The sequence below is a fragment of the Corvus moneduloides genome, chromosome 7 (genome assembly GCF_009650955.1).
Source record: "Corvus moneduloides isolate bCorMon1 chromosome 7, bCorMon1.pri, whole genome shotgun sequence".
NCBI lineage: Eukaryota > Metazoa > Chordata > Aves > Passeriformes > Corvidae > Corvus > Corvus moneduloides.
Genome location: NC_045482.1, coordinates 10,653,158 through 10,679,648, shown reverse-complemented (window position 1 = coordinate 10,679,648; position 26,491 = coordinate 10,653,158). Strand labels below are relative to the sequence as shown.

Below are 26,491 nucleotides of genomic sequence, written 5' to 3'. Positions count from 1 at the left end.
AAGGCTGGAGCTGCTCTGTTTCTGTAGCTGTCTGTGATTGTCATATAGTTAGCAATGTACACCAGCCATGAAACTCAGGTTTTTGTAGTGTTATCAGCAGTGACAATATCTGGTGATCATGTTAGAATTGCTGTATTCCAACTAACTCTGCACCAAATGTTTCTGTAAATGTTCAAGTCTTTGTTTGGGAAGCCACTGTGGGAAAGGCTGAGTGCATGCCTAAGTGGGAACTACTTACGGACCATGTTAGCATTGCATGAATTATTCAGATATTTGTGAGCAATTACTTAGGAACCTCTTCTGCCTTCCTGAGAGGGGAAAAAGCACCAAGCACACTGAACATTGTACCACACTGATTGTCCTTGCAGACATCTTCTCCTGATGCCCTGGGTGCCATTCAATACGTGTCCCTTAGGGTTAAACCATACTGGGAACCACAGGTGTGCGCTGGGGAATTTTCCATTTGGTCACTGAGCATTTTTTGGTGTTTTGATGAAGTTGCCATTCATCATTTGAATGAAAGCATTGGAGGGAGAGGCTTTTGGCTATGGGCTTGTGTTGTCCAGGCAAAGGCAGACATCCCCCTCCAGCTCCTCTTTCTTTTAAAAGTTACGTACAAAGTTGCTATTGAAGCTAAACATATGCTCTGTTTAGAGTTTATATATCATTTTTTACCTATTCTCAGGAGGGCATAACAGCAAATGAAGCGGTGATCAATTCTCCACTGCCCCTGTGTGCCCTGTGCTGTTGATGTGAAGTCCTTTTTATGGTCTGAAGGACAAACACAGCCTGAGGCTTTGGAGAAGCTGTTATAAATGACATGGATAGAAATGGGGGCCATTACAGGAAAAACCAACACTTCTTGCGATAACACTTAAATGCCCATTACATCCCTCTAAGCAACTTAGAGCACAGCATGGCAGCGAGTTAGAAAGCCATTGGTCCAGGGAAAGTGTCAGAGCACAGTTGCATCCTTTAAATGCTGGCCTAAAAACAGCATAAAGATCTCTCAGCTTGGAAGTGCCACTGTCACACAGAGTTTTTTTTAGTTTTCGGAGTGTTGGCTTGTGGTTTTTTGAATACCTCTGTGTGTCATATAAGTTTGTTGGTCCTTGAGCATTGGAACACAGTGGAACAAATTGAAATAAATAGCACTGTGTAGGCATGCATGCTGTCCTTGCTGCAGAGGATTGATGTGCAATCCTTCAATCACAGGGCTAGTCTGCAATAAATGGAAGGACATAATAAGACAGAATGAAATGAATTGAAAACTTTTTTCTCTGCCGTATTTGAAATGTTGCAGCATCCAGGGTATTTATTGATCTGCTCGGTATGAATGTCCTAAGTGCATTTACTCACTTAACAATGCTGTTAGTTTGTCATAGTGCTTCCAGGGAACCAGTACACCCCATTTACAGATTTGATTCTCCCCACTGGCCTTGCAGTAGCTTGGACAAGTGTTCCTTAGGAGTCACTCATTAAAAATCTGTAATTGCTCTGGAACACCTCTTAGCAGCCATCCAAGGGCATTCTTTTCCAAATACCAGCTCTGTGAAAGTACTTTTCTGTCAGAAGCCAGTATATAGAAATTCCTACAACAGGAATGCACCCTTTGAATTAACAAATTAAGAGCGAACTTCTTTTTGTATTTACCCAGCAATTCATTCATAAAACACAGTAAAAAGCTAACCCCTGATGCAAGGGAAATAGACTACAAGGCCTGTTAAAAATTATCGGTATTGAGTAATTTCTGTACATGGAACTGTATAAATACTAAGCATCAGGGAAATGCACTCTAAGAATTAAGAGAAATCCAGTTAATGGCTGTTCACTAATACAGACTTGTAAGTTAAAACAGCATTTCAGATATTCGTGTGCTGTATATTCAGAGGTAGAAAGTCCTAAACTAAAATTAGGAGGAGGAGTAGCCTTTTTGCTTTGACCAGTGGAAGGAAATAGATGTATGCGATGTGACATTGCAAACAACCTTGTAATCTTGATTAGCAGGAGTACCTTCAGAAAAATAAGAGGTGTTTGGCAAAACACTGTCAGAATCAATACCACTTTGAAATGATTGTGTGTCTTGCTACATCGTTCTTGCTAGTTACATGAATACATGGACATATCCAAGTGTTTAGTCCAGGAACTTGATGTAATGCAATTAGAACTAATAAAGCATCAATATATAACTTTACTCACAGGAACAAATGGTAGTCTATTATATCAGATGGGCATGGGAGTTGATCATCCTTTCCCTGTCTGCCTCCACCTCCTGTCAAACAAAATCTGGCTTAAATAAGTCCTTGTTAGTGAGTCAGGATATCTAAAATCAAGGCAAAACGTTCGACATATGTCACAGTTACTCGCTACTCAACAAAAATACTAACTTTGCTAGGAGGTTCAGCACCTGCTTTGGACATAGTAATTAAAATGATACTTGAGACAATCCACTTAAATGCTTCATCTCATCTGGAGTCAGAGACGTGCCAGTGCCCCTTGGTAATAGATCTATGGAGGAGAATTTCCCAGTGTTGAACTTTTTCTCTTGGAATGGCTTGTTGGCTCTGTGGAATCCAGCTGATCCACAGGACATTCTTCCATGTGGGTTTAAGCTCTCTTGCTGAAATAATCATTGTGCCTTCAGTTCAACAAGTTAATTTTACCTGGTGGGTTGAAGTCCAGCTTGTGATTGCCCCATATTCAGTAAAGATAGCAATATGTTGCCACACTGGAAGGAATCTGCAGACACAATTTTATTTTTACTAAAATGCTTGTTACAGCACAAAGTAAAGAACACTAATAAAACTTGTTAATAAGTTTCATAGTAACTGTGTAGAAGAAGTAACATGGAAAGGTTTTTGTTAGCTGCTGGAGTTTATTTTCAGAAAAAAATGTGAACACTCGCAACTGAAATTCTCTTTAAGAATTTGGAAGCTGCAGAGAGCTGAGCTGATGAAACAGTTGTTCATCATTCCAAAACCCTGCACCCTTGCTTAATTCTAATAATAGTTATACATAATCTGCTCTGTGCTTGTGCTTTTTTTTCCCTTCATTATAAGAGTTTAACAACTTTTGAATTTGAAGACTTTTAAAGCAAAATATTTCTGTTAATGAAATAACCCATTAACGATGTCATAAGTTTTAGAAATGATTTCCAAAAATACACTATCCTTTGATAATTAAGAAGGATCATTATCTACCCTTCAGGAATTAAAATTTAAAAAAAAAGGTTGTTTGAAGTCATTCATGCATGAATATGGTTATCACTGAAGATCAAAAAAGTAATCTGGGCATCCATCATCAGTGTGTACGTAGCTGCACAAGCCCCTTTCCATCACTGTCAGCTGCTGAACGGAGCACTACTTTTTCCCTTGTGCTGATGGATGCGGATGCACGTTCTCAGCTCTGACCTCAACCTGCAGCAGTAATGCTGCAACATAGTTCTGGCATGTATTTCCTGAACAGGTCACTATACATGACTGCACATCTCACACAGAAACAGGTCTCAATATGTAATAAAATTGCCTCAACAATAATGCATTCTCATTTCAAAACAAATACCTCTGAAAATAAAGTAAAATAATGACATAGTGAATTAGAAAAATGGCCAGCTGGAGCAGGTTGCACAGCTGTGACTCAAGGTGGTTATTAACCTGTACTGTTTTTATCTCTTCTTTCCAGTTTGCAGGCTCTGATCATTCTCCATTATCTCTGTCTCTTGCTGCTACAGCTAGCATGTACAACATACATTTTATCATTTTACATTTTATTCATTTATAAAAACGAAATCTTACAGGGGAAAAAGGTCTGAATGATGAGACCTTTGAAATGGGTATTTGGCAACTTTCTCCTGTCAGCAAAGGTTATGTGTATCAGTGATGGGAGTTACAAACTGCTTCAGAGGCATGATAAACACTGGGGTTTGATCTAAGCTCCCCAAGATATGACCATGGTATGGTGGACAGAGATTGAGATGAGGATCTTCTGTATGTTACAGGTCTAGGGAACACAATGTTATTCTCAATCTGCTTTCTGTCTTAAGTAGCTGAAGTTAATTAGAAAGGTCAAACATTTCCTGTAAAACCAAGTGTCTGATTCAGATTTCTGGCAGAGAGAAGAAGGGTCAAAGTGTCTTCTTGTAGACCTTCCTCCGTTTTTAATGTAACGATTCACAGTGCTTTACTCTCTCTGTTATAAAGCAAAAAAGTCATCTGTAACAGCATTTGATCTTTAAAAAAAAAGAAATCTAAAAGATCTGAAGTTTGAATTTTTTTCTCTCTTACCTCTGTCTGAGGTCTAACCTTAAATTGCACCAGAGCCTGGCTAATACTTTTCGTTGGGTGCTGGGCATATCTGCAAATAGGTTCAGGGAATAATCTGAGCTGCTGGAGGTATCTGTTTCTTGGCCACTGGGTTGTGTTGCCATTCAGCTTGAAATTGAGGAGTTCTCTGCTTTCCTGTTAATTTTTTTTAAATTTAAATATTATGATAAATGCACGTGAAATGCAAATATTTTGGTGTGAGCATCGTAATTTCATAAACATTCACTGATTCTTTATAGCTGTTAGTTTTAGGAGAGAAGGGAACAGACTTGGGTCTGGTGTTTGCATCCTCTGGTGGGGAATATTCTCTGCCCATTCTGACATGGGCTGGGAAGGAAGCATGCTAAATGGTTCAAGTGAAACACAATTTTTTTTCCTTTCTTTTTCAATCATCCACTACAATATGTAAGATGTAGACAGTTGTGATGAAAGATGCTGCTTTAGTTCTTTTCACTTTTGAAAGAGTGGCAAGAATGAAATTAGTATGAATGTTTTTCAAGGACATAAGGGATTAATATGTCTTAAAATAGACACCGTTAACTTAGAAATGTATTTTCCACATTAGAATAAGAAAAGATAGGGAGAAAATGGTATTTTCTTTGTCCTTTCAGCCTGTTTTGTGAATTTTGAGATAGTCTGTTTACAAGAGAGTTAAGTTCTGTAGAATCTCAAGAACTTTTGTGGTTTTATGTGCTTAAGTAGTCATTCATGCTTCCATTTTACAGGATTATTTTAGATTCTGGTGATTGCATGGCACCACAGGCTCTTTTTTGCCAGTAAGACCGTGAGGCAACAAGGAGTGAGATTGTGGGGAGTGAGACTGAGGGGAGCACACACTGCCTTGAGGAGGGTGCTGGTGAAAGCGGAACCTGTTTCAACTATGTGCTTTATGGGATAGAGGGATCATTGTGAATTGTCCCCTTCTTTTCCTGAGTCTTCAGCAGCAAGGTTTATCTTCTTTTGGTACAGTGTGCTGCCAGCTTGGTTACTAACTCAGATATTTGCTGCCAAGGTGGTCGGAAGGACTGAAGTCACCAGCTCTGGCCGAGTAGCGGAGCGGTGAGCACATGCAGAGCTCCCTCCTGAGAGGAGCGAGCACGGCACATTGTTTCTCCTGTGGGCCTGATTATTTATTTCTGCATTCTGATTCATAATAGCATAATAACAGACTTGAGACAATAAGATAATTATTTCGCTTCTTGGGTGGTTAAAATTAACTGTGCTCATTGCGTATTTATTCAGTAAAAAAATACAAGTTGTTTAGTAATTGCCCAGAAATTCATTATCTGCATAATGTTCTGTTTCTAAATGTGCATTGCATGACCATTAATCTGTGCCAAGAGCAAGCATGCAGCACTATCTGATGTAATTAGTTTTCCCCTTACATGCCAGGGAGAACATCTGGGCTAATTGTGTGTTGTTGACAAAAGTTGCCATTCTAATGGGGGTCCCTGTTTGTGCACGCACACGCTCATTATAGTACAAACGTGCTCATGATTTCAGTTTATCCTCAAGAAAACTGATAGCTCTTACTCATGAGATACTCCTGGTGGTTTGGTGCTGGGGTCACACCATGTCTCTGGGCAGCTTTAGCAAATGTTGGCAGGAGAAAAATGCTCTCAGTTTAAACAGAAAGTAAACAAACCTGTAATGCTGCTTCTTCTGTTTTCTTTTTCCAGCCGCCACTGGTCCAGGCGATTTTCAGTGGTGATCCAGAAGAGATACGGATGTTGATCTACAAAACTGAGGATGTCAACGCCTTGGTATGTGACTTGGCGTGTCGTGTACCATGCTTATGGACTGTGGCAATGACAGTATTAAAAATGTCCTCAGTAATTAACTCATAACAGAATGGAAATGATTGGGAAGTTAGAGATTTGGGGCTTCAGTGATATCCTAATTAGGAGTCTGATATATAATTGTCTCTAGCAGGTGACTTTAAATTTTCTAAGTGTATGGTAATTATTCCAAATGTGAAGGTCAGTCAGGGACCTTGTTTTTTCTCTTACTGAGAAAATGAATGAAAACAGCTGAAAATTGCATATTTTTACTCTCTGTAGGGTTTCCTTTTATGAAGAGTCTTTGCAGATCAGGAGCTGTTATGCATTTGACTCTGCTTGAACTAAAGCTTCACTATAATTCTCAGCAATGAGAGTAAGGAAGCAGAATCTTGGCCACAATTTGCCCACAAAGGAATTACTGTTTTGCAGACAGGCTTATTCTAGCCAGAATGGTAAGCAGCTGTAAAATAGTAGTAGTTGAGTGCTTTGGCAGTGAAAAAAATCTCCATTTCAACTTGGTCTTTTTTGCCGAAATTGGGGCGGTTTTTTGCCCTTCTTTGATTTTAGCTTAAATCTGTACTCTTAGAAATAAGTCCTGCCAGTCCTGACTACAGTCCTGTGGCCTCTCAAAGTGGTGAGAATAGAAAGCAGGAGCAGAATGATGATTTCCAGGTGTTTCCTGGACTTTTGAATGAACCTTCCTTTTCTTCATGTCTTTCTGTGACATAAACCCATCAGTTTATTCATCGCTGACTCCAGCAGCTGGTCTGGTATAGCCTTGGCACTGCAGCTTTTGCAGGTAGTGGGGTCCAACCATCTGGTTCAGAGCTGCCAAAAGGAACTGGACAGGTGATCCTTCAGATCTGGCTGACTGGGGCTCCACTCCGTTTGCTGTCCAGTAGAAGGAAAAAGACTTGCTGCTGTTTCAAATCTGATCCAAGACCTTGATGTTAAACTTTCCATGTGATTATCAGTACCTGATTGCTTTCTTCAAAGTTCCTAAAAGTGCTTCTTTAAAGAATCATCTCCCTTGAGTTTCCTCCTTCTTGGTTTTTGCTGATGATCTTAATAAACCAAAGGAAAAAACCAAACCCAACCAAACAAAACCCCTTCAGCAAACTAGATGAACACTACAGTCCTAAAATTTCCTCTGTATTTCACACTGGATTTTCAAAATAGCATTTTGTGTACAAGGTTTTCGTGGCCTGCTCCAATGTTCTTCTATCCTTTGGCTGCAAGTGTGTTAGTGATGGTTGCTAGGGAGATGCTCTCAGCTGTCAGGTGCAAGATTAGATGAAGAATATGTTTTGCAGATGAGTACCATATTACTAAATAGAAAAATAATTGAATGGTTTTGCCCAGAATATTATTTACAATGCTCAAAATCCACCCAAGAATGCTTTGCCTCAACAGCTTTTTTTGTCAGGAGAAAAATGCAAAGCTGTTCTTTGACAGAGAATTAGAAAAATATTGGTCAACACAAACTCTGAAGATTATGTTCTGAATAGTGACTGCAGGGAAGTGTCAATTGCTTAAACTATCACTAAAGAAAGATGAAAAGAATTCCCCCTCATTGTGCTGTGAGCTGGCAATTTGCATCGCATGCTTATGTTTCTATTTTAAGGGTGTTTTTAATTACTTCCATGTTAGTGTTTGGTTGCTCACATGAGAGGAAACTCTGACACTGTTTGGCAGAGATTTGTCCTTTGTTGATCATTTTGGTTGGCTGTGTTAACACTGGAATAGTTCAAATATAGGTAGGACAGGGATACAAAATAAAAGTCTGGTTTTGCAGCAAGCTTTGGGAATTTTTGAAGTTTAAAAAATTGGGTTTTTTTTAATCTCCATCAAGAGAAGTATTTGGAAGACAGAAGAAAAAGTGCATGGAGAAACAACACAAAATTAGGAATGCATGTGCATACTTCCCAAGAGAAAATTAATCTCAGGAAAGAGTTTGGAGGAAATCAGAAGTTTAGAATATTACTCTTTTTTTTTTGGTCTGCTAAAATAATTAGTAACTTCTGGAGCCAAGGATGTGTTTGTTGATGGAAATGGCTACATTCTGGATACTGCTCTAACTATGACTTCTATTTTGCAACAAAGTGAAATCTGCTTGGATTACAAGTGTGGTTTTAGTTCATTCTGCCACTGTAATTGTCACTTTGACCTCTCCAGTCTCTACCTGTGCTCTGGGGGCATGCAATGCTACTTGTGCATCCTGAGGGCACGGGCTCTGTTATATTTCACTGGCAATGAGCAATTCCCTACCCCTGGGTACTGAATACACACTGTGTCTGTGGGAAGTGTGGTCTACCTGTGGGCAGCATTCAGCAGCATGTTTTTTCAGGACATTTGTGACGTCACTTGGACAATCCAGACTGCCAGATTAGTTGCAGGTAGACATCTTCTAGGCTTGCTGTTTGGTACATTCAGAAGTAGTAGGGTGATCATGCTATGTGTATGTAGATGGGGATTTTTTGGGGCACTGTTTTTACTTAGGGAAGAGTGGGAAAGAGTGACTCCCAGAATCTAGGGATTAATCTGCATGCAGTTGTAACCCCTTCTTATTTGGGATTCATAATACATGTCTTACGTCTGTAAAGTCCAGTCCTTATGTTAAATGTTACAAATCAAAATCCTTCCTGTGAAATTTCCATTTTCCTCTCAGTCTTCTCGTTTAGTTTCCCTTTAAGACATCCAAAGTCAAACAAAAAGGTCAAAAAAACTCTCCAGTATTCTTCCCAATAACTGATGTGTTATTCGCAAGTCATTTCATTCTCTGTTTTTATTTTTTATCCTCTAATGCTGTGTTTTCTCTTGGATAGAACCCTGTTTCTAGCTGCAGAGTGTCAGGCAGCAGCACCAGCAGAGATTGCAGGGCCACACATGCAGGACCATTATTTAGGGGGTGGTTTATTATGAGATAAGGAGGGCAGGAAGGAAGTAATTATGGAGACACATGTATGTGTGCTGTTTATTACTTTTTTTCTCATTATCCTGCTTGGAAAGGCATAGATTTTCAGGACTGCCTTTGTCAGGAGGATTCAGGCGTCATCCAGGTCTTCACACACGCACACAAGTTCTATATATTCCTGTACTATTGCTAAGCATGTTTTTGGAGGTGCTGTGAGTGTTTGAGGGTAAAAGTGTGCACATGTTTAGGACTGTGAGTCTGAAAGGCTTTGCATGTTTGGGATAGCTGAAGTAGAAACCAGCTTGTTGTTCAGTTCAGAGTGACATTCCTGACTTGGGACTAGGAGAGGCTGTAATGGTGATATTTCAGGAATCCTGGAACACCAGACCCTTACCTCAGCTCATCTAAGGAACAGTGATTACCTTTTTGGAATGTGGAGCCTTGCAGAAGAATAAAGCTATCCTGGAAGTAAATGCTCCTCTTCTAGATGTAGTTTTGCTGTGCTGGAAAGTCTTCTGGAGGATTTAGTCAAGAACTTTGGAAGGCTTCTGCTTTGACACAGACTGACAGTTTGGTGCTGAGTAATAGCTGACTTCCACTGGGTATTTAGCCTCTTGTAGTGCTGTTTAATATGCTGTTTATTTAAGTGGGAAGTGATGGAGAATTTTTTTTTACAGAAACGATGAACAATTCTCCATTATGTAAGACAATTGAATATGAAATTACACTGATGTTTGCAATGCAAGGTAACTAGCATGACTTTTATTTAAATTAAATATTTTTTTGGCTCAGATTTTTTTTTAAAATATTTTATAAAGAAAGTTGTTGAACTGTGAAGATGATTCTGCTGGGGAGACTGAGAGTCTGAAATATTCTGGGTTGCTTTGCAACAGCATGCTAGTGTAGTAATGGTTACTGTGTTATATATATCTGTGCTGGTGACTCATGTTATCAGTTTGAGACAGTTAAGGATGTATAGACCATTAAAGTCTCAGGGCAGGGTTTGGCTGTAACTGCATTATTTTCTTCAAAGGCAGCAATATCAGCCTGAAATACTTGAATTTTCTGAATCTTTTCCCATCCTGAGTGATGTATGCTCCCATGCCTTAGCACCCCCCATCCAAAGTCAAAATTGTATTTATAAAAATGGAGGAGTTACTTAAGTCTATGTTTTGAGTCTTACACTGAATACCCATAAGCATCAGAATATTTCTGTTCTTTAGGATAACAGTTTCTATGGTCTCAATCTGGAATTAGTAATTAATTTTTAAAGTTACACTTTTAGCATAAAAGTCACTGTCAGCCTCATGGAAGGCAAGCGTTAGATGAGGGGGGAGAGAGAAGATAATTTTTCATGTTCTAGAAGATCTAAGTATTTACCTCTTCTACCTCATGAGCACTTGGCAATTTAAGAGTCAGTCCAGAAAAATCGTTGTTTCTGAGGCTAAACTGAGGACTGTGAAATGAGAGGTGCTGAAACCAGGATCTGCATTTTCAGATGGGAATTTCTATGCATGATTACTACCATGCAGAAGAAAGAGCACAAGGCATAAGTTACACAGCTTGGCTTTCACCTTCACCAGTGGTGCTCACATTCAAACATTTCAATTTGCTCTGTGAATTACAGGCTTTAATAAAAGAATGTATGAAGAGGAGGAAATCCTTGAAGCAGCAGAGATTTTCTTGGTAGACCATCAGCTTTTGGCTCTGAATGGTTGTAAATAGCCCAAGAAGTAGGTGCTCATATGCTTTTGGCCTCCTCAGTAGCTCCTTCCAGTTCCTAATATTTAATTTTTCTGAAGTCAACTTGTATCTGAATTTTTTTTTAATGGTTGTGCTATTTAAATGAGGTATACTCAGATGTAACAACTGTGTATGGAGTGAATGAGCAGGAGGCTTGTTTCTGTCATTATTTTGGTTAGACTTGATCAGTGGAAGTTATAACCATTCATGTGCTTTATTCTGCCACCCAGGCACATTTTGAAGGTGGTGGGAATCCAAAGGCTTCGGTAACTCAGTTTCTGTGGTGCGTTAAACTCCTTCTGTAAACTCCAACTATTCCTGTTAGCTGCTCAGTCAGTTTGGTGACAAAGAAAGGGTACATTCATTTATTTTCTGCAGCAGTTGCATTTACATTTTAATAGTAAATAACTCTGTCCTAAGCATCACCTGATCTGAGCAGTTGCAGTTGATATTGAAATTCAAATCCATTATCTCCCTTGAGATATAGGCTGTGTTGAGGAGAAAATGTAGGCCCTTTCCTTAGTGTACCTGAATATTTTACATGTGCTGATATGATTAATTCAGCTCACTGTTCTGCTAATCTTCCTGTACCCCAAGGCTCTGATCCAATAAAGCACTTAAGGACTAGTCTAATTTTAAGCCTGTGGGGGCCTTATCAGTGCCACTGTAATCACTTGAACAGTTTAAGCATGTGTTGAGTGTTTTTCTTGCTGAGGCCTTCTGTTCCTGATTGCCTGGCTGTTAGATTCTTAGTTTCTTTTATCTGTTTAAAAAAAACAAAAAAGTTTTTTAGATAATGTTAACCTGCAGCATCATCTTTTCTGTGAACTAATATAGGCTGTTAACACAGTTTTCATAGAATCACAGAATGCTCTGGGTTGAGAGTGACCTTAAAGATCATCTCATTCCAACCTCCTGCCATGAGGGACACCTTTCACCTTTTGCTAGACCAGGTTGCTCAAAGCTCCATCCAACCTGGCCCTGAACACTTGCAGGGATGGGGCATCCACAGCTTCTCTGGGCGCTCTGTGTCAGTACCTCACCACCTTCACAGTAAAGAATTTATTCTCAGTATCTAATCTAAACTTGCCCTCTTAACAGCTTGAAACCATTTCCCCTTGTCCTAGCACTACACTCCCTTGTAAAAAGTCCCTCTCCAGCTCTCTTGTAGGCCCCCTTTAGGTACTGGAAAGAGAGTTTATCTTATCTCGGCATGATTTTCTAGCCATTGTTTATAGCTTATCTACTGTCTCTTACTGACTGTTCTTCTGAGAACTGCACTTGAAGCAGGTCTGATTATTTGTCTTAATGCTTTTTGTAATTCTGTTATCATCTCTTCCCTCACTTACTTTCCTTGCCTTGATAATGTATGTTGAGGTTTGGGGTTCTGCCAAGCCTTTCCTTGGAATGACAAATTTTATCCCTCTCTCTGTGTATAGGCTCCAGTCTTTAGACCATTATTGATTTACTTCTGTGCTCCTGTTACCAGCACCATGGGACGAGGATGTCTAGAGCTGAGCGGATTTTGGGGTGCGGGCTGGGCGCCCAGCCAGTGAGTGAGGAGGTGTGGCTGTGAGGGAACACGGCTCTGAGGGGGACACAGTGACGGTGGTGGGGCAGACAGGCAGAAGCCTCAGTTCCTCTGTTTCGGTATCAGTGCTGTGCACAGTCTAAACAGGAACTCGAGGGTGTTCCTCCACTGAGTTGCTCAACCGCGGGCTCAGCTGCGGGTGTAGTGTGTCGATTTCTCCCTGCCAGAATCCTGAAAATGTTGCCTATGTGCAAGTGAATTCTGATTTGTGCCTGGTTGTGATAAATGGAGAAATTTTAGGATTTTTTCCTCTTGGAGAAATAAAGCTTAAATTAAGTTTTGTGACTAAATCCATCTTTCTCTGAAAACTTGATTCGCTCTGAAGATGATAGGATTTTGTATTGATTTTAAAAACTGAAAGCTTAGAAAGCTTAGAGTGTTATTTCTGCTACAGAAGGATAAAATTTTCTGTTTCATGTCCTTTCCTCTCTCAGTTACCAAATTTGCATCAGATTTACAGTTTAATACAGAAAACTGCCTATAATCAACAAAGCACTGAGTAGCCTTGGTTCCATGATATAGAAAACTGCTTGGGCTTGTATCATTAGCATTCAACTTCAAACTGCTTTGCTCTTGCCAAACTTGGCTGTGTTGCACTGACAGGTACTGTGTTGTACTAAAGAGAGCTTCATGCATTAATACCAACAAACTAAAAAAGAAACCCAGAACCAGCTGGTTGTATTGTTGTATATATGTTTGGTCAGTCAGTATGTTTTTTGCCATGGGTAGCCTTAGGATAGGGAATATGGAAACTATGGAAGGTCTCCTATGCACGTATGTAGCCTGTAGAAGCTGATCTGTGGTGTTAGGAACTGATCATATGGGAGTACCTTGTGATATTGGTTCCTGAGTGAACACTGCTGCATGGGCACTGCTTAATATTCTTTTAATTTGCCTACCATGTGAGCAGGTAAAAGTCTGTAAGAGAACTTCCCCTTTGACCTGTGACTATTAGGGTTTTATGTAACCAGTCTTCTGAGCGTTTCATGTACATGCCCAATATGTAAAGATCAAAACCCAATGCAGCAGAATTTGAGGAGTACATACATTATGTATGTCTAAAAATGCATACAAATATAAAAATTAAATATATATGATTCTGGTGATCAGTGGCTCTGTGCTTCTCAGTGCTGGAAAACAATTTTCAACATTCCCATGACAAATGGTTCTGCTGCACAGACTTGTCCACATTTATAGCATACTTTGAAGATATTCCAGAATAGCTTATTGTTGATGACTGATTGGGCATGTTAAAAGTTATATTTTTCATGACAGGCTCAGAGATCTGTTTCAGGGACAGAGTGTAAATATTGGTAGGATTTCACTGTTGGTATTGTTTGCAAGATGTGTTGAATTTGTTACCAGCTTAAAATATTTAATGCTAGTAGGTTGCAGTAAGTTTGATGGATAAGGTCTCTTAGAACTTGTTTTTGTGGTTAAGAAGCCAAAATGAAATACATTTAGGATGGAAACAGGGATCAAATAGCACAATGAGCAGTATTAGCAGTTCTTGTGATTGCTGTTGCCCATATTGTAATATTTAGCAGTTTCTTTTAAAGGCCTGTGTTCTGGAATCAGCTGAATAAAGCAGTAAAATAAAGGTTTTTTGTGAACACTGTATTTATACCCCTTGAAATTAAAAAAGAAAATCTTTAAAATGGACTCCCTCATTTGGAAAATTACAGAAATCAAATAAAAGTAGACATATTTCAGAAGTTATATATATGATTACTAGCAATTCTTCTAACTTTAAAGACAGATTTGACTGATAATAATTTATGTTTAAGGGTCAACCAAGGTGTACATGCCCATTTTGGGCTGCTGTAGATATCCAGGCTAACTGGTGTACAAGAATCTTTTTAGACAAAGAGGAGTTTGCATCTTGACCTTGTGTGTGGTTCCAAACCATTCTCCTGAGATACCCTGCTGAAGACTCTGGTGTTGCACTGTTGATGCAAACTGCATTGCCAAGTCTGATATCCAGAAGCATCTGGATTATGTTGCTGTGATACTTAAGAGTGGAAAATGTTTCTAAAGGAGACCCAAAGATGCTCTCTTTGCTCATTTTAGATTTGATTTCATCTACCTGTAAATAGGATATCTGAGTAAAGGCAATGTCTCTGCATGGTGTGGTGGAAACCAGTGATAAAAAATAGGGGATTACTGGGAGGAAATGTGTTGTTGAGATCTTGAATTCTGTTCTTTCACTGGCTGAGATTGCATTTCTAATTATAAACAGAAATGCACACAGAAAAATAAATGTTTACAAATCCTTTGCTCTTTAACACCAATGCCTGCGCTTACTGACCGTGTTTTATGACTGGACAATCTGTGGTTTTGTAGGATGCCGAGAAAAGGACCCCTCTTCATGTTGCATCATTTCTGGGGGATGCAGACATCATTGAGCTTCTCATTTTGTCAGGTAAGGTACAGTCCCTCACTGCTATTAACTGGTAAATCAGCTAATGTTAAAGCTACAAGGAATACCCAACAAACCATACATGAGGGAGTTTTGGGCATTGCCTATTTCTGAGTTTCACAGACCTGGTTGCATTTGTTGCAAGCTTAGAAAATATATGTAAATTTGGTGATACAATCGTAAAACGCATCCTGTGACTGAGCAGAATTAATATACAAAGTAACTAGCTATTAACCACTTATAAAGCATTCAAACTGACAGTATTTGTGATTCAGAAATTTGCTGTAGTACATATTTGAAATGTGGGTTCACATCCTGGAGTACAAGCCAAGAATTCCTGTTAAGCGAAAATTATGGAATAATAGCAAAAAAATTATAAGTTAGTTTAAATGAATTGTAAGTGCTATTTACATTAGAGGCATATTTCTAACAGTCAGGAAGTTTATTTGGATATTAGAAACTGTGTAGTAGGAAGTATCTAAACAAAAGAAATCAAAAAAATGTTTCCCAACTGTTGTAGTGACAGAAAACATGTTCAAAATATGTCAGAACAAAGCATAAAGCAGTCATCTCTCAAGAAGCGAGCATAATTCATGGCAGACTCCTGGATGTGCTTGCAGATTTCAAAGGCAGTGTTTTTCTAAGCTGGAGAGCTGTAAGAGTAAAGCTTATGGGGATTTAAGAATGTGGGACTGAAAGGATCCTTATGGTACAAACGTCTCACCCCTTGCAATCAACCTTGCTACACAATTGGTTTCACGAATTTTTAGACTGCTTCTTCAAATGAATTCTTTTTTTTTTTTTTTTTTTTAGTTATTTCAGAATTCTCAGCCCTGTGATTACAAGGCACCTTCTAATTTCCAACCTTGAATCTTAGAATAGTTCAGGCTGGGAGGTATTTCTAGAAATGACCTGATCCAGCCTCCTGCTTAGAGCACCAGCCAATTTCAAAGTCAGATCAAGCTGTTCACGGGTGCATGCAGACCACACAAACAAATTTCTTTGGCTCACCAGTCTAGCCAGACCTGGAGAAGGCAGAAAACGAGAACTCAGTTTGCTGTAGCTATGTGTTTCCTCTGTTCATTTTGGGGGAATTTTGGGTTGTTTAATTGCTTAGTGAGGGTAACTAGCTGGACATACATCACACATCAGATCTTTCTGCTCTACCCCTAATGGCTGCAGAATGGTTGAAATGAGCACTGCTCTGCTGACAGGTTATGCTTGGGTGGGTTTTCAGTGTGCTAAATGCAAACATGATTTTTCTTCCTTGGGAGGAAGGAGTTAATAAATTCAACCTGTGCATGTGTTCTTGCAGCGTGTGTTGTTTGTCACATACTGCTGTTCCATTGCAGTGTCAGGAGACTGCAGGAGCAATGTATTTTTTCAAGTTTTGCAAGCAGCAGCACAAGTGATTCCTCACTGTCAAAATGTCATCCATGGGCTATAGGATTTGTCTGATCAACAGCATAAAATGTAGGTGATGCATCTTGGGGAGTTTTTATATATCCAAGTGAGTGTGAAACACTTATAATGTAGGCTTTTAAAAATTGAACTTTGTGTCAGTGGGACTGTGCTGGGGTTCATTCTGCAGGGACTGTGTGGATCTTTCCCAACTAGCTCAGCATGAGTCAAAATTAATTTAGTGTTTTATATTCTACTTATTCATTGTCCTTTAATATCTGAAGTATCATTACTCATGATGAGCATGAGTACTTGTATCCAAGAGCAGGTTTGGAGGTTTCTGAGCCTTGGAGGAGCAGGTTTATGAGTTGTTATAAGCACCTCTTTGTGACTGTGATCTCTCCATGAACTAGGCTGCAAAGACAAGTGCAGCATCTTCCTTTGCTTCACCTCTTCAGTCCATAAAGTGTGTCATAAAATATTAATCTGAACATAACAGTTACATAAGCAGAAAAACTTTGTTGTCTGACTTTAGAATGAGACGGTGTTTTCACAGAGAGAAAGCACACAAATGCTTGCTGTTGGTGTCAAGAAATATTCTCAGCATGAGTAGAAGCTAGGAGGATTTCATTCTGTACAGTGTTCAGGAGAGAAATTAAACTAAATACGCACCTTCTGAGATTTGTGGTCTATAAACTGGTGGCAGCACAAATAAATGTAGTGTCTAATGAATAAAACTTCTGCCCAGGTGGTTAGAGACAGACCAGGAATGGCTTTCTAGGTAGCCAGTGAAATGGAGTCTGTTTGGAATTGATACAGGAGAGAGAGTGCCACATCCCTCAACTGGTGTGAGTCACCATGGCCCATGAAATGTCAGAGCCAGTTTACACCAGCTCAAAGGTCTGATCCATAATCATATGGTTCAAACTGGGGAAGTGTGCTGTGAGGTTTTGTTTTTCCAGGCTACATGAAAGCAGGGAGCTTTGAGCACTTCTTCACCTCCTTTCTGTCAGAAAGGAGAAGGAGCAGGGTAGCCATCTCACAGAAGGAATCTCTATGATTACACAGTCATGTATGTGCAAGAGCAACTGTCTGGGCAAATACAAGCTCCATTCCCATTTGTGCTGGTGCCTCTCTCCATCCTGGGCTTTGTGCTGGTGCCTGAGGGGATCATGTTTAAGCTCAGTCCCTTACCCCTTGTTCCTCACCAAGGCACTTCCCATCTTGGCAATATTACCGTGCTTTACTATTTCAGAAGACTCTGAGCTTCTCTCCAAGAAGTTGTCCTGACATTTTGGTGGGCCTGTTGCTGTGTCTTACAGGAGAAATTGGAAAGGTACATGTAAATAATGACATTAATAGGTTAAAGAGTAGAGTTTTCTTCCTCCACTGACTATCCCTAATATTGGAGATATAGACTGTGGAATCTAGAGATGTGGATTTGGCAGATATGCTGGATGGAAAACTGTACTTTGGTTATGATAAAGAGATGTTAACTTTATTCCTGAAAGCCAGCATCGAGTTGTTTATTTCACATCTCAAAAGAACAGGGGCAGTTGCAGATTTATTTCCTCTTCTGGCAGAAAAATTTGAGAGTGAAAAATGGCAAAGATTACAAAACAGCCATATTAAAGAAAAGTAGAGTACAGAAGGTTTCCTCTCTGTTGATTTTATCTGTAACATTATATGTTATGTTGTCTACTTCAGCCTCACAAAGCAAATCCCTACAGCTAAACCTTTCCTTCAGGCTCAGGGGTACAAGCCCTCCCAAGAGCATGGTGGAGAAGGTGAGGTTGAGAAAAGGCTTTACTCTGAAGAACTTTTTTTTTTTAAAGTGGGTATTTTATAGGATGGGTGGGTGCTGTGGCTACCTGAAAGATTTAGAGTGAAATCTTTAAAGCAACTTATATTTTCAAGGAAAATTGTGCTATGATTGACACAATATACACCAGTTGGAATGTTTAGTAGCCCTCTTTGTCCTTATAGACACCCAGATTAATTCATGGAGTATTGTAGGAAGTGCATTGAAACATGGTTAATGGTCCACAGTGAAGAGAGGGACACTGAATTTCCGGTTGACTTTGAGGATGTGTTGTGGGATGGTCTTGAAAATTTAAGCTTCTGGAGTTTGTACACAGCTCATTTTAGATGTATGAGCATGTTCTAGAGCACTTAGTCTTTAAAATTGGATTTCTGTGTTACTCTGCTTTCAAAGGGCTGTCCTCAGGGCTGTCACGGGATGGGCCTCCAAATTCCTGGAGCGTAGAGGACACCTTTGAAAACATGAGCATTGCTCTCCCAGTGCCTCTGCTGGATCATCCTTAAAACAACAGATATTTTCTGTCCATGAAGGAGTGCATCAGTGCTGGTGAAGTTTTTTCATTGTCATTAACCACTGCCTGCAAAGAACTGCTGGGAACCTAGGAAGTTGAATTTTGGTGAAGGAAATGGGCAAGAGGAAATGTTTTGAAACATCTCTTCAGAAGACGTGCATCTCAGTAGATAGACAAGAGCAGGTTCTGTAACAGGCAATGGCTGAATTGTGTAGCTCCTGAAAAACAAACAGAAATCACAAACATATTCAACTGATGCACTGCATTAGATACCTAAGAACAATTTCACTGTTTCACATGAAGAGGCACAAGGAGGCAAAGGGATGTGGAAAACAGCTGAGAAAGAAAAGGCTAATAGCATGCTGTGTATTATTTTCTTAATACTGGTCTTGTTTTCCTTTTACTATTTTCTTCAGTTGCTTTCTTGGCAGTTATTTCAGTTTCTCAAAGGATAAGTGGATCAGTGAAGGGCATGAATAGCTACTGATGGAGATACTTCTCTAGGTTTTCTCATCATCTTCGCACTCACTAATGCTGCTGGAGTTGTTAAATACTGAGGAATAATGTTTGTCATGCTTTGCTACTCCACATATTAGCCTTTCTGATTTTTAACCATCTGCTTGTAGGAGTTAGTGAATGGGTAGAGGTAAAACAAAAGAAACCTTAGTTAAGAACATAAGGCAAAACCCCAAGGCAAATACCAAACAAATTTCTCAACCTCAAAAGAGGTATTTGCTGTCAATCACTAGGAACTCACATGAACAGTTTGCATCTTCAAGATAGCTACCAGGCCAAATCAGGATAATGGAAGGTACCTTGAAGTCCTGATGGTGGAGAAAGTTGTTGCTTTCTTTGTCTGTAGAGCCTCACACAGTGCAGGCAAAGGGCAGGATGCTAATGTGTCAGCTATAATGGCCTTCTTACGAAGACAAAAGAAGGCAAAAGCTTCCTTGCTTAGACAGATTAATTAGAAAACTCTTTGAAACTATGTCTTTTCTAATGGATGTTTTTCCAGAGGGCAAGTTGTACCACCAGGTACCAGGTTCTGAGGTGAGTTTGGAGGATTGCCTCTAATTGTTGCAGTAGTTATGAAAGTGGCTTTGTTTTTCTTCAGCCAAAAAACTGCATCCTGACTTGTGGAAATATGCAAGAACTTGTTTTTTCTATGATTATTTAGCACAATTCCCAATAACCACTGTGATTCACAGGCAAGCATCTTAATATTCCTGAGAATTAGCTCTCAGAAAGTACTGGTGATTCAGAGAGTGGGATTTATTAATTACAGCCTTTTGAATGCACTTAAGTTATGGTGCAAAATGAAGCTTAAGCATCCCTTTGTTCATCAAGTTCAGAGGCTCACCCAGGCTGTGCACATGACACTTGTGCTTCTCTACATTTTTTTCGGCATGTGCCACTCTTCTCAGACTAGTACTGCTACCTGCAAACCTGTAAGGTACAATATTTTCAGGTTAAGCCCTTTTAAAAATTAGTTTCTCTAGTCCTTATCACTAGATTTCCTTCCTGAGGTATCACATCAGTTAAAAGCCTTAATATTTCTTGCAACCAAATCTTTTTGATCACACAAATGTACAGGATCCCTTTTTAAAAAAAATTTTTGCATCTGGAGTCAGCCAGAACTACTACAGTTGTCAAATATTCTTCCTTTATCCTTTTTTCTGGCAAGCCGGCCCAAATCCATCCTCTTGCCCAGCTGCCCTAGTCAGAGCACCTGTTTACTCTAAACTGCACAGGAGGCAGATGAGTGGTCTCCTTCATCCCTGCTCTTCTGTTGTTTGCTCAGTAACACCCACAGGACCTCATGTAGTAAGTGCCCAGTTTTGTCTCCAACCTGAGCATTTCCTGGTCCTGTTTTCTTGATCCCAGCAGGATTTGCAAAGCAGGGAAGTGGTTATTTTTTATTGGTCTGCCTGATGGAGCTGGAAACAAGAGATGATTGCTCAGGCTAGTTCCCTTCATTATGTCTGCAGACAGAAGCAGTGCTTTGAGCAAAGGGTGCTTTTCTTCCCCCCAGCTGTATCAGTTGATCTAAAAAAATGCATCTACATAGACACATGTGTGCACACATACGTATGTAATTCCCTCCAACAAATCTTGGGTTTTTTGTGTCCTGTAGACAAAGCAATTCCTAATAATAGTCCTATCTATGCGGTTCCTTTCTTTCCAAATCACACTTTATCTGTCTGACGTCTGGAAATGCATTTCCAAGGTGAACATGGTGCCAGGAAAGTCCCGGGGAGCACTGAGAGTACCATGTACTCAGCTCTGGTTCCTAGGAAACAGCTGGGCCTGGCTCTCAGTGTCACACCCAAGGCGTGCATGTAACCTCTGCTGTTTATTTGCAGGCGCTCGTGTTAATGCCAAGGACAATATGTGGCTGACTCCTCTCCATCGAGCAGTTGCTTCAAGAAGTGAAGTGAGTAAGATTTGATCACCCTGCTTTTACACATAAACAACATGCTGGGGGAAAAGCAAACCCTGGAGAGCTGTGGTAGGTGGCATGGGGATGCGAAGAGGGGAGGTATTTCCTGCATGCAGGGCACTGCAGCTGGAGGCCAGCGTTTACAAGTTACCTATAGCTGCTTTTGAGCCTTCATGTGCTTGATTTCCACCTTGCTTTACATTATCATAGCAAGTCATAGGGAGTAGTGACCAGGACCCACATGGGATAGAGTCCACAGTGGTTTACAGTGCCCATGTCATCTTCAGCTGGTGAAAAGAGAGGAGTAAATCCCTGTGGATGTGTGCATGCTGTGTGTGTGCCAGAAGGGAGTGGATGTGGATGTAATCCAATATGCATTACCACATAGTTTGTTTTGGTTAATTACATTTCAGGGCATCCATTAGGTTTTCTGTTAATGCATTTGATTCATGTGTAAGGGAGGGTTTGCCCATATTTCTTCTGCTTGACAAGTAGAAATCTTCTGGCATCATGTTGTACCCCTTCCATTGCTATCTTAAAAAGGAGCAGCAATAACTACTGGGAATGCAGCTTGGGCTTTACTGTGTTTTCAACTGCACCATTATTCTTGGCTTTCCATTGTGGACCTCCCTGTCTACTTTTACCCTCCCAATACTTAGTTAACAGTGAGCCCAACTACAGACCGAATTGGCTGCTGGGGACGAGGGGAGGGATTGTAAAAGAGACAGAGGGTGGCTGTTTTCCAGAGCCTGATGGACTCGAATCACCTCTGTAACACTCCAGCACTTGCCAAGCCTGGAGGCCGGAATCCTGGGCTCGCTTCTGAACTCGGGAATTGTTTGGCTGCTGGCTGAGCTTCCCAGCTGCTGGCATCCACTAAAACCCTCTGAAAGGAATATCTGATAGACCATGAATGCTGTAATGAGGCAAAATACAAAAAGCCATGTTGGAAAACAAAGATCAGACTTAAACCTTAAAAAACAGCCACAGTCTGTCTGATGCGGGAATTGCAGTGTGCTTGGATTTTTTTTTTGGATGTGTCAGAGTACATGATTTTTATCGTCAGTGACAGTCGTAACAGAAAATATATGTCTTTCTGTGGCTTTGAGTCTCATCTTTAACTCTTTGTCAGCTGAAGCACAATGAGAAAGTGTGCTGGCAGTTCTGGTACCTCTCAGTGAGTGCCCAGGTACATTAGTGAGGCAGCAGGGGAAGGTACCAGCCTTTGATCCCTCTTCATGGTATATTTTATAAACACATACAGCTTTCCTCTCCTGGCCTTTTTTCTTTGTTATTTATACTATAATTTCTGCTTTTGGTAACAATTTGGAAACAGGATTCAGCATTTTTGAGGCTATTTCAGTGCTGCTTTTTACCTTCTTACACAAGTGAACAAATGTGCAGCTTTGATAGCGATAGAAATAGATAGCAGTAGGTGAATTCAGAGTTCCCACTGATAGTAGGAGATGAATTAGTGGTCCAGAAGTTGACCAGTAGGAGTTGGTGTAGTTTTGGAAGTTCTTGTGAGCACAGTTGTTTTAGAATAATCAATGACAAATTTTAAGTTTTATTACCAGTCTTTTACTACGAAGATTTCACAGGATTCAGAAGTTATCTCCTTGAACCCTTTTATATGTTGATTAAAAGAATGAACACTTCTTTACTTATGTCTTAATGATTTTTCAGGGGCTTTAGGGATTTAAATGTTTGTTTACAAATCAGCAACCCTTAGTGTGTCTACATAGGATTGTTAATGGATTTATCAGCTTCCAGCCTTGAACAGTTTGAAAAAGAGATTTCACGGTGATAATTTTGGATAGCTGGAGACACTGACTGCAGAGGCTTACACCACAGCTGAGCACTACATGCATATGGAGAAACTGTATTAATTAAAGGGGAAAGCTCATGCTCTCAAAAAACAGAATTAAAACTTTTCCATAAGGACTTTAACTTTTGATCCCAAATGTGATAGAGCAGCAGACTGCAGATGTAAACAAAAATGTGTAGAAGTTTTTCTTTTAAAGTCTTTTTAGCTTAGGTTATTCAGTCTGTATTATTTGCTTCTAAAAATTCTCCTTTTAGCTTTTTCTTTCTTTCACTAAGAGTGCATGAATTTTCCTGCTGACTTCATGTCCCAGCTGGGTAGGTCTCCAGTGAATTACATTTAAATGGCTCTTAAAATAGTAGGCCTGTAATTTAAAAACCAAAATCCTATTGAGACATCAACAGTCATAAATCATTATTGGTGCTGTAAGAGATGCAGTGTCACTCACTGAACAAATCTGTTAGAGGGCAGTTTGTGAGATGGCTGTAGAAAATGAAATTGCTGAGATCAGTTGAGGACAAAGACATAAAACTCCTAGTAATGTATGTAGTGTTGGTACAGACTGCAGGCACTCTCCTGGGCCATTCTAGATATAGAAGTACTATTTAAACGTACTGTATGCATTTGTTATTCATTAATCAAATTTTGGCTGGGCTTAACAGAAAACTTTTCAGTTTATGGAAAAAGAATAAGGTACTGTGTAGGACTAGGGCTCTCCCACATACCAGATGTGAGTTGTATTTATCAGACAAGGCTGCCTGAATGCTACTGTGTCCCAGAAGTTCCTCTGTATTTTGTTTGTTTGTGGGGGGGGAAAGGAAGAAGAAAAGAAATGCAATTTTGAGAAAAAAATGTGGTTTTTATCTGACTTGCTTAATGGCAGATGCATGAGTAGAAGCAGAAATTAACAGATTGTGAATTCTCCAGCAAGAGAGACTCTCAAGAGAGAAGAGTACATTTTCTCACTGGGAAATATTTACTTTTTACCAACAAAATTAACCTTAAAAGATGTTGTTTGGTCTCAGGCTGACAGAATGGATATTGCAGTCAAGACTGCTGGCCTATGCTTAGCCCTTGGGGAGGACAGGAATGCTAATGCTATGCTGGGGACACCAGCATTCTCATGTTTTTGCAAAGCTAAAATTTTCTTTTCACACATCTTTTTTATTTTTTCCTTTTTCCTGTTTATAAATAAAATGTGGAGCACTTTGCTGTTATTGTCACTACAAAACGACATGCTTTCATTTTGTAAATAATTTTTGTAGCAGTCTGCATTGGGTTTGTGTGGCAAGGGTATGGTAGTGGGGGTGTCTTCTGTGAGAAACTGCCAGAAGCTTCTCCACGTCCGACAGAGCCAGTGCCAGGCAGCTCCAGGACTGTCCCGCTGCTGGCCAAGGCTGAGCGCATCAGCAGTGGTAGTAATGGCTCAGGTGAGTTCATGTCTTCGCTGAGAGCACAGCTATGAGGTACTGAAGGTTAAGCAACCAAACAGGATGGGCTCTCTGCATAGGAAGCTTAGGACATCCTCAAATCCACCTGGGAAATTCTGACGGTGAGGCCAGTGCTCCCAGTGATGGCAGAGGTGATGTGTGCTGGGGCACTGGAATTGACAGTACCATTCCAGGGCCCTGGGAGATGGTTTGGACGGATGTTGTTGTCTGTGCCTCCTCCTGGCCCCTGTGCTGTGCGTAGGCATCACACACAGTTGGCGTGGCTGAGGCGTCGGGAGCGGGGCCGTACAGTCCCCCAGGCTGCTGGGTGACGGCTGTGCTGCCATTGCAGGAAGCCGTGCAGGTGCTCATCAAGCACTCGGCCGATGTCAACGCCCGGGACAAGAACTGGCAGACACCACTGCACGTGGCGGCCGCCAACAAGGCGGTGAAGTGCGCGGAGATCCTCATCCCCCTGCTGAGCAGCGTCAACGTGTCCGACCGCGGCGGGCGCACGGCCCTGCACCACGCCGCCCTCAACGGCCACATCGAGGTGAGCGCGGCGAGCCGCACCCAGCGCTGCTCGGCTGCTTTGGGCTCTCATTTCGTGCTCCTGACCTGCCCTGGCTGGCTCTGGACTGAGCCCCATGAACCTGACCCCCAGGGTTCCCGTCACTTGGCTGCTTCCCAAACTGTGGGACAGGTTCCCCACCCACTTGCAGTGGCAGTGGCTGGAAGGTACCTGTGTAGAGCCAGTGTGCAAGTGAGGTGTGTGAGCACTCCTGGAGAGCTGCCTGTGCCACCACTTCCAGCAGCTCTGGGTGTCCTTGGCTCTTTGGAGCTGGACTGCCTGTGAAACTAAGAGTGGCGGAATGGAAAGAAAGGAAAACTGGTGGATTCATTCCATACTGAAGAAACATGCAGCTGTGTGAGATCCAGTCACTCTGCTTTTCTAATTGTTCTTACAGAAAATGTGCTTCTGTTTTTCCCTACTTACACAAGCAGACCATTCTAGTATTATTATTTAACTATATGAAAAAACTTCTGTAAATAAAGCCCCTAGATTTTTGCCTCCTAGGTTTTACTAGTCTTCAGATCTGGATTTAAGGATCCTCATTTACCCATTCCATGCCTGAAGATCTAGATATGGAATAAAACCTCTTAGACTGAAACAGTAAGCCTCTGCGAACAAAAGTTGATTGGTCATACTGTAATTAAAAGAAGAAGGAGGAATGGTAGTTCCTGTAAAATGGTGATGGTGTTTGGCCTTTAAAATACTGCACGGTAGGAAAGAGATAGAAATGCCTGTGTCTAACTGTCATAATCTAAATCTTTTGGATAGAGAATATCAGAAATGAGAATTTAATATATGCTGTTATTAGCTGATCTTTCTGGCAAAACAGTGTGTGAGAGGAAGACAATTATCTAGCTCTGGAATTTAGGATTTTAGAACGTTTTGCCGAAAAAGTGGCTGTGATTTTCTTTTTTTTTTCCACCCCTTATTTTTCTTGCACTTAATGTTGGATGATTGGCAGCGGGGAAAGCAGCTTTTCAGCTCTTAGCTGTGCTGTGGCCAGCAAATACAGGAAGCAGCCTGGTGCTCTCCACACTGCTGTGGGCACATGGGAACTTAATGAAAATCACTGTGGTGTGGCAAGAAAGACACTCTATGTGGAAAGATCAAGAAGATCTTAGGGTTTGTTGTGATATGGTCTGGAAGAATCTTGTCCCAGCCCACAAAAACCAGCTTAAATTTGTCTTATCAGTAAAACTAAGAGTGGAGTTTCACTTTCAGCCCTGTTTCTCTTCCAGTTAGTTTGCCAAGCTGAATTTGAAGCACACTGCAGTAGCAGAGCCCTGCAGGCTGTCAGACCCTCTGTGGACACAGAACTTGTCCTGGTTACTTGTGACTGTCCCCAGTCTATGTCATGAATGCACAGGGCTTTGAACAGTATTGGTGTCATTCACAAATTTATCACTCAAATGCAGCATTTTGTGATCCCAGCTTTATTGCAAGATTGATTTCTTATAAACCTTTGAGTGTTTGGCCTGGAGGGTTGGTTTACCTGCTGTTGTTACTTCTAGATGGTGAACTTGCTCCTAGCCAAGGGGGCGAACATCAATGCTTTTGACAAAAAGGACAGAAGAGCTCTTCACTGGGCAGCGTACATGGGTAAGGCTTGGGCTGCTGCTCCTTCTTTTCAATTTCCTATTCACAATCAGATAGCATGTCTTAAAATGGACAAGAACAGACCTGGCCATGGAAAGAGAGTGTTGCAATTACCCTGAAGA

At 40.6% G+C, this 26,491-nt stretch overlaps 1 protein-coding gene across 15 annotated transcripts in view; it reads left to right on the top strand.

Moving 5' to 3' along the window:
* Nucleotides 1-26,491, top strand: part of ANKRD44 (ankyrin repeat domain 44) — a 132,063-nt gene that overhangs the window by 55,260 nt on the left and 50,312 nt on the right. For all 15 annotated transcript variants that reach the window (XM_032113974.1, XM_032113982.1, XM_032113971.1 and 12 more), the window contains exons 2-6: nt 6,002-6,085; nt 14,695-14,773; nt 20,868-20,938; nt 24,552-24,752; nt 26,285-26,372. In XM_032113974.1, coding sequence (XP_031969865.1) covers nt 6,002-6,085; nt 14,695-14,773; nt 20,868-20,938; nt 24,552-24,752; nt 26,285-26,372 — 523 coding nt within the window. The remainder of the gene's footprint in view (nt 1-6,001; nt 6,086-14,694; nt 14,774-20,867; nt 20,939-24,551; nt 24,753-26,284; nt 26,373-26,491) is intronic.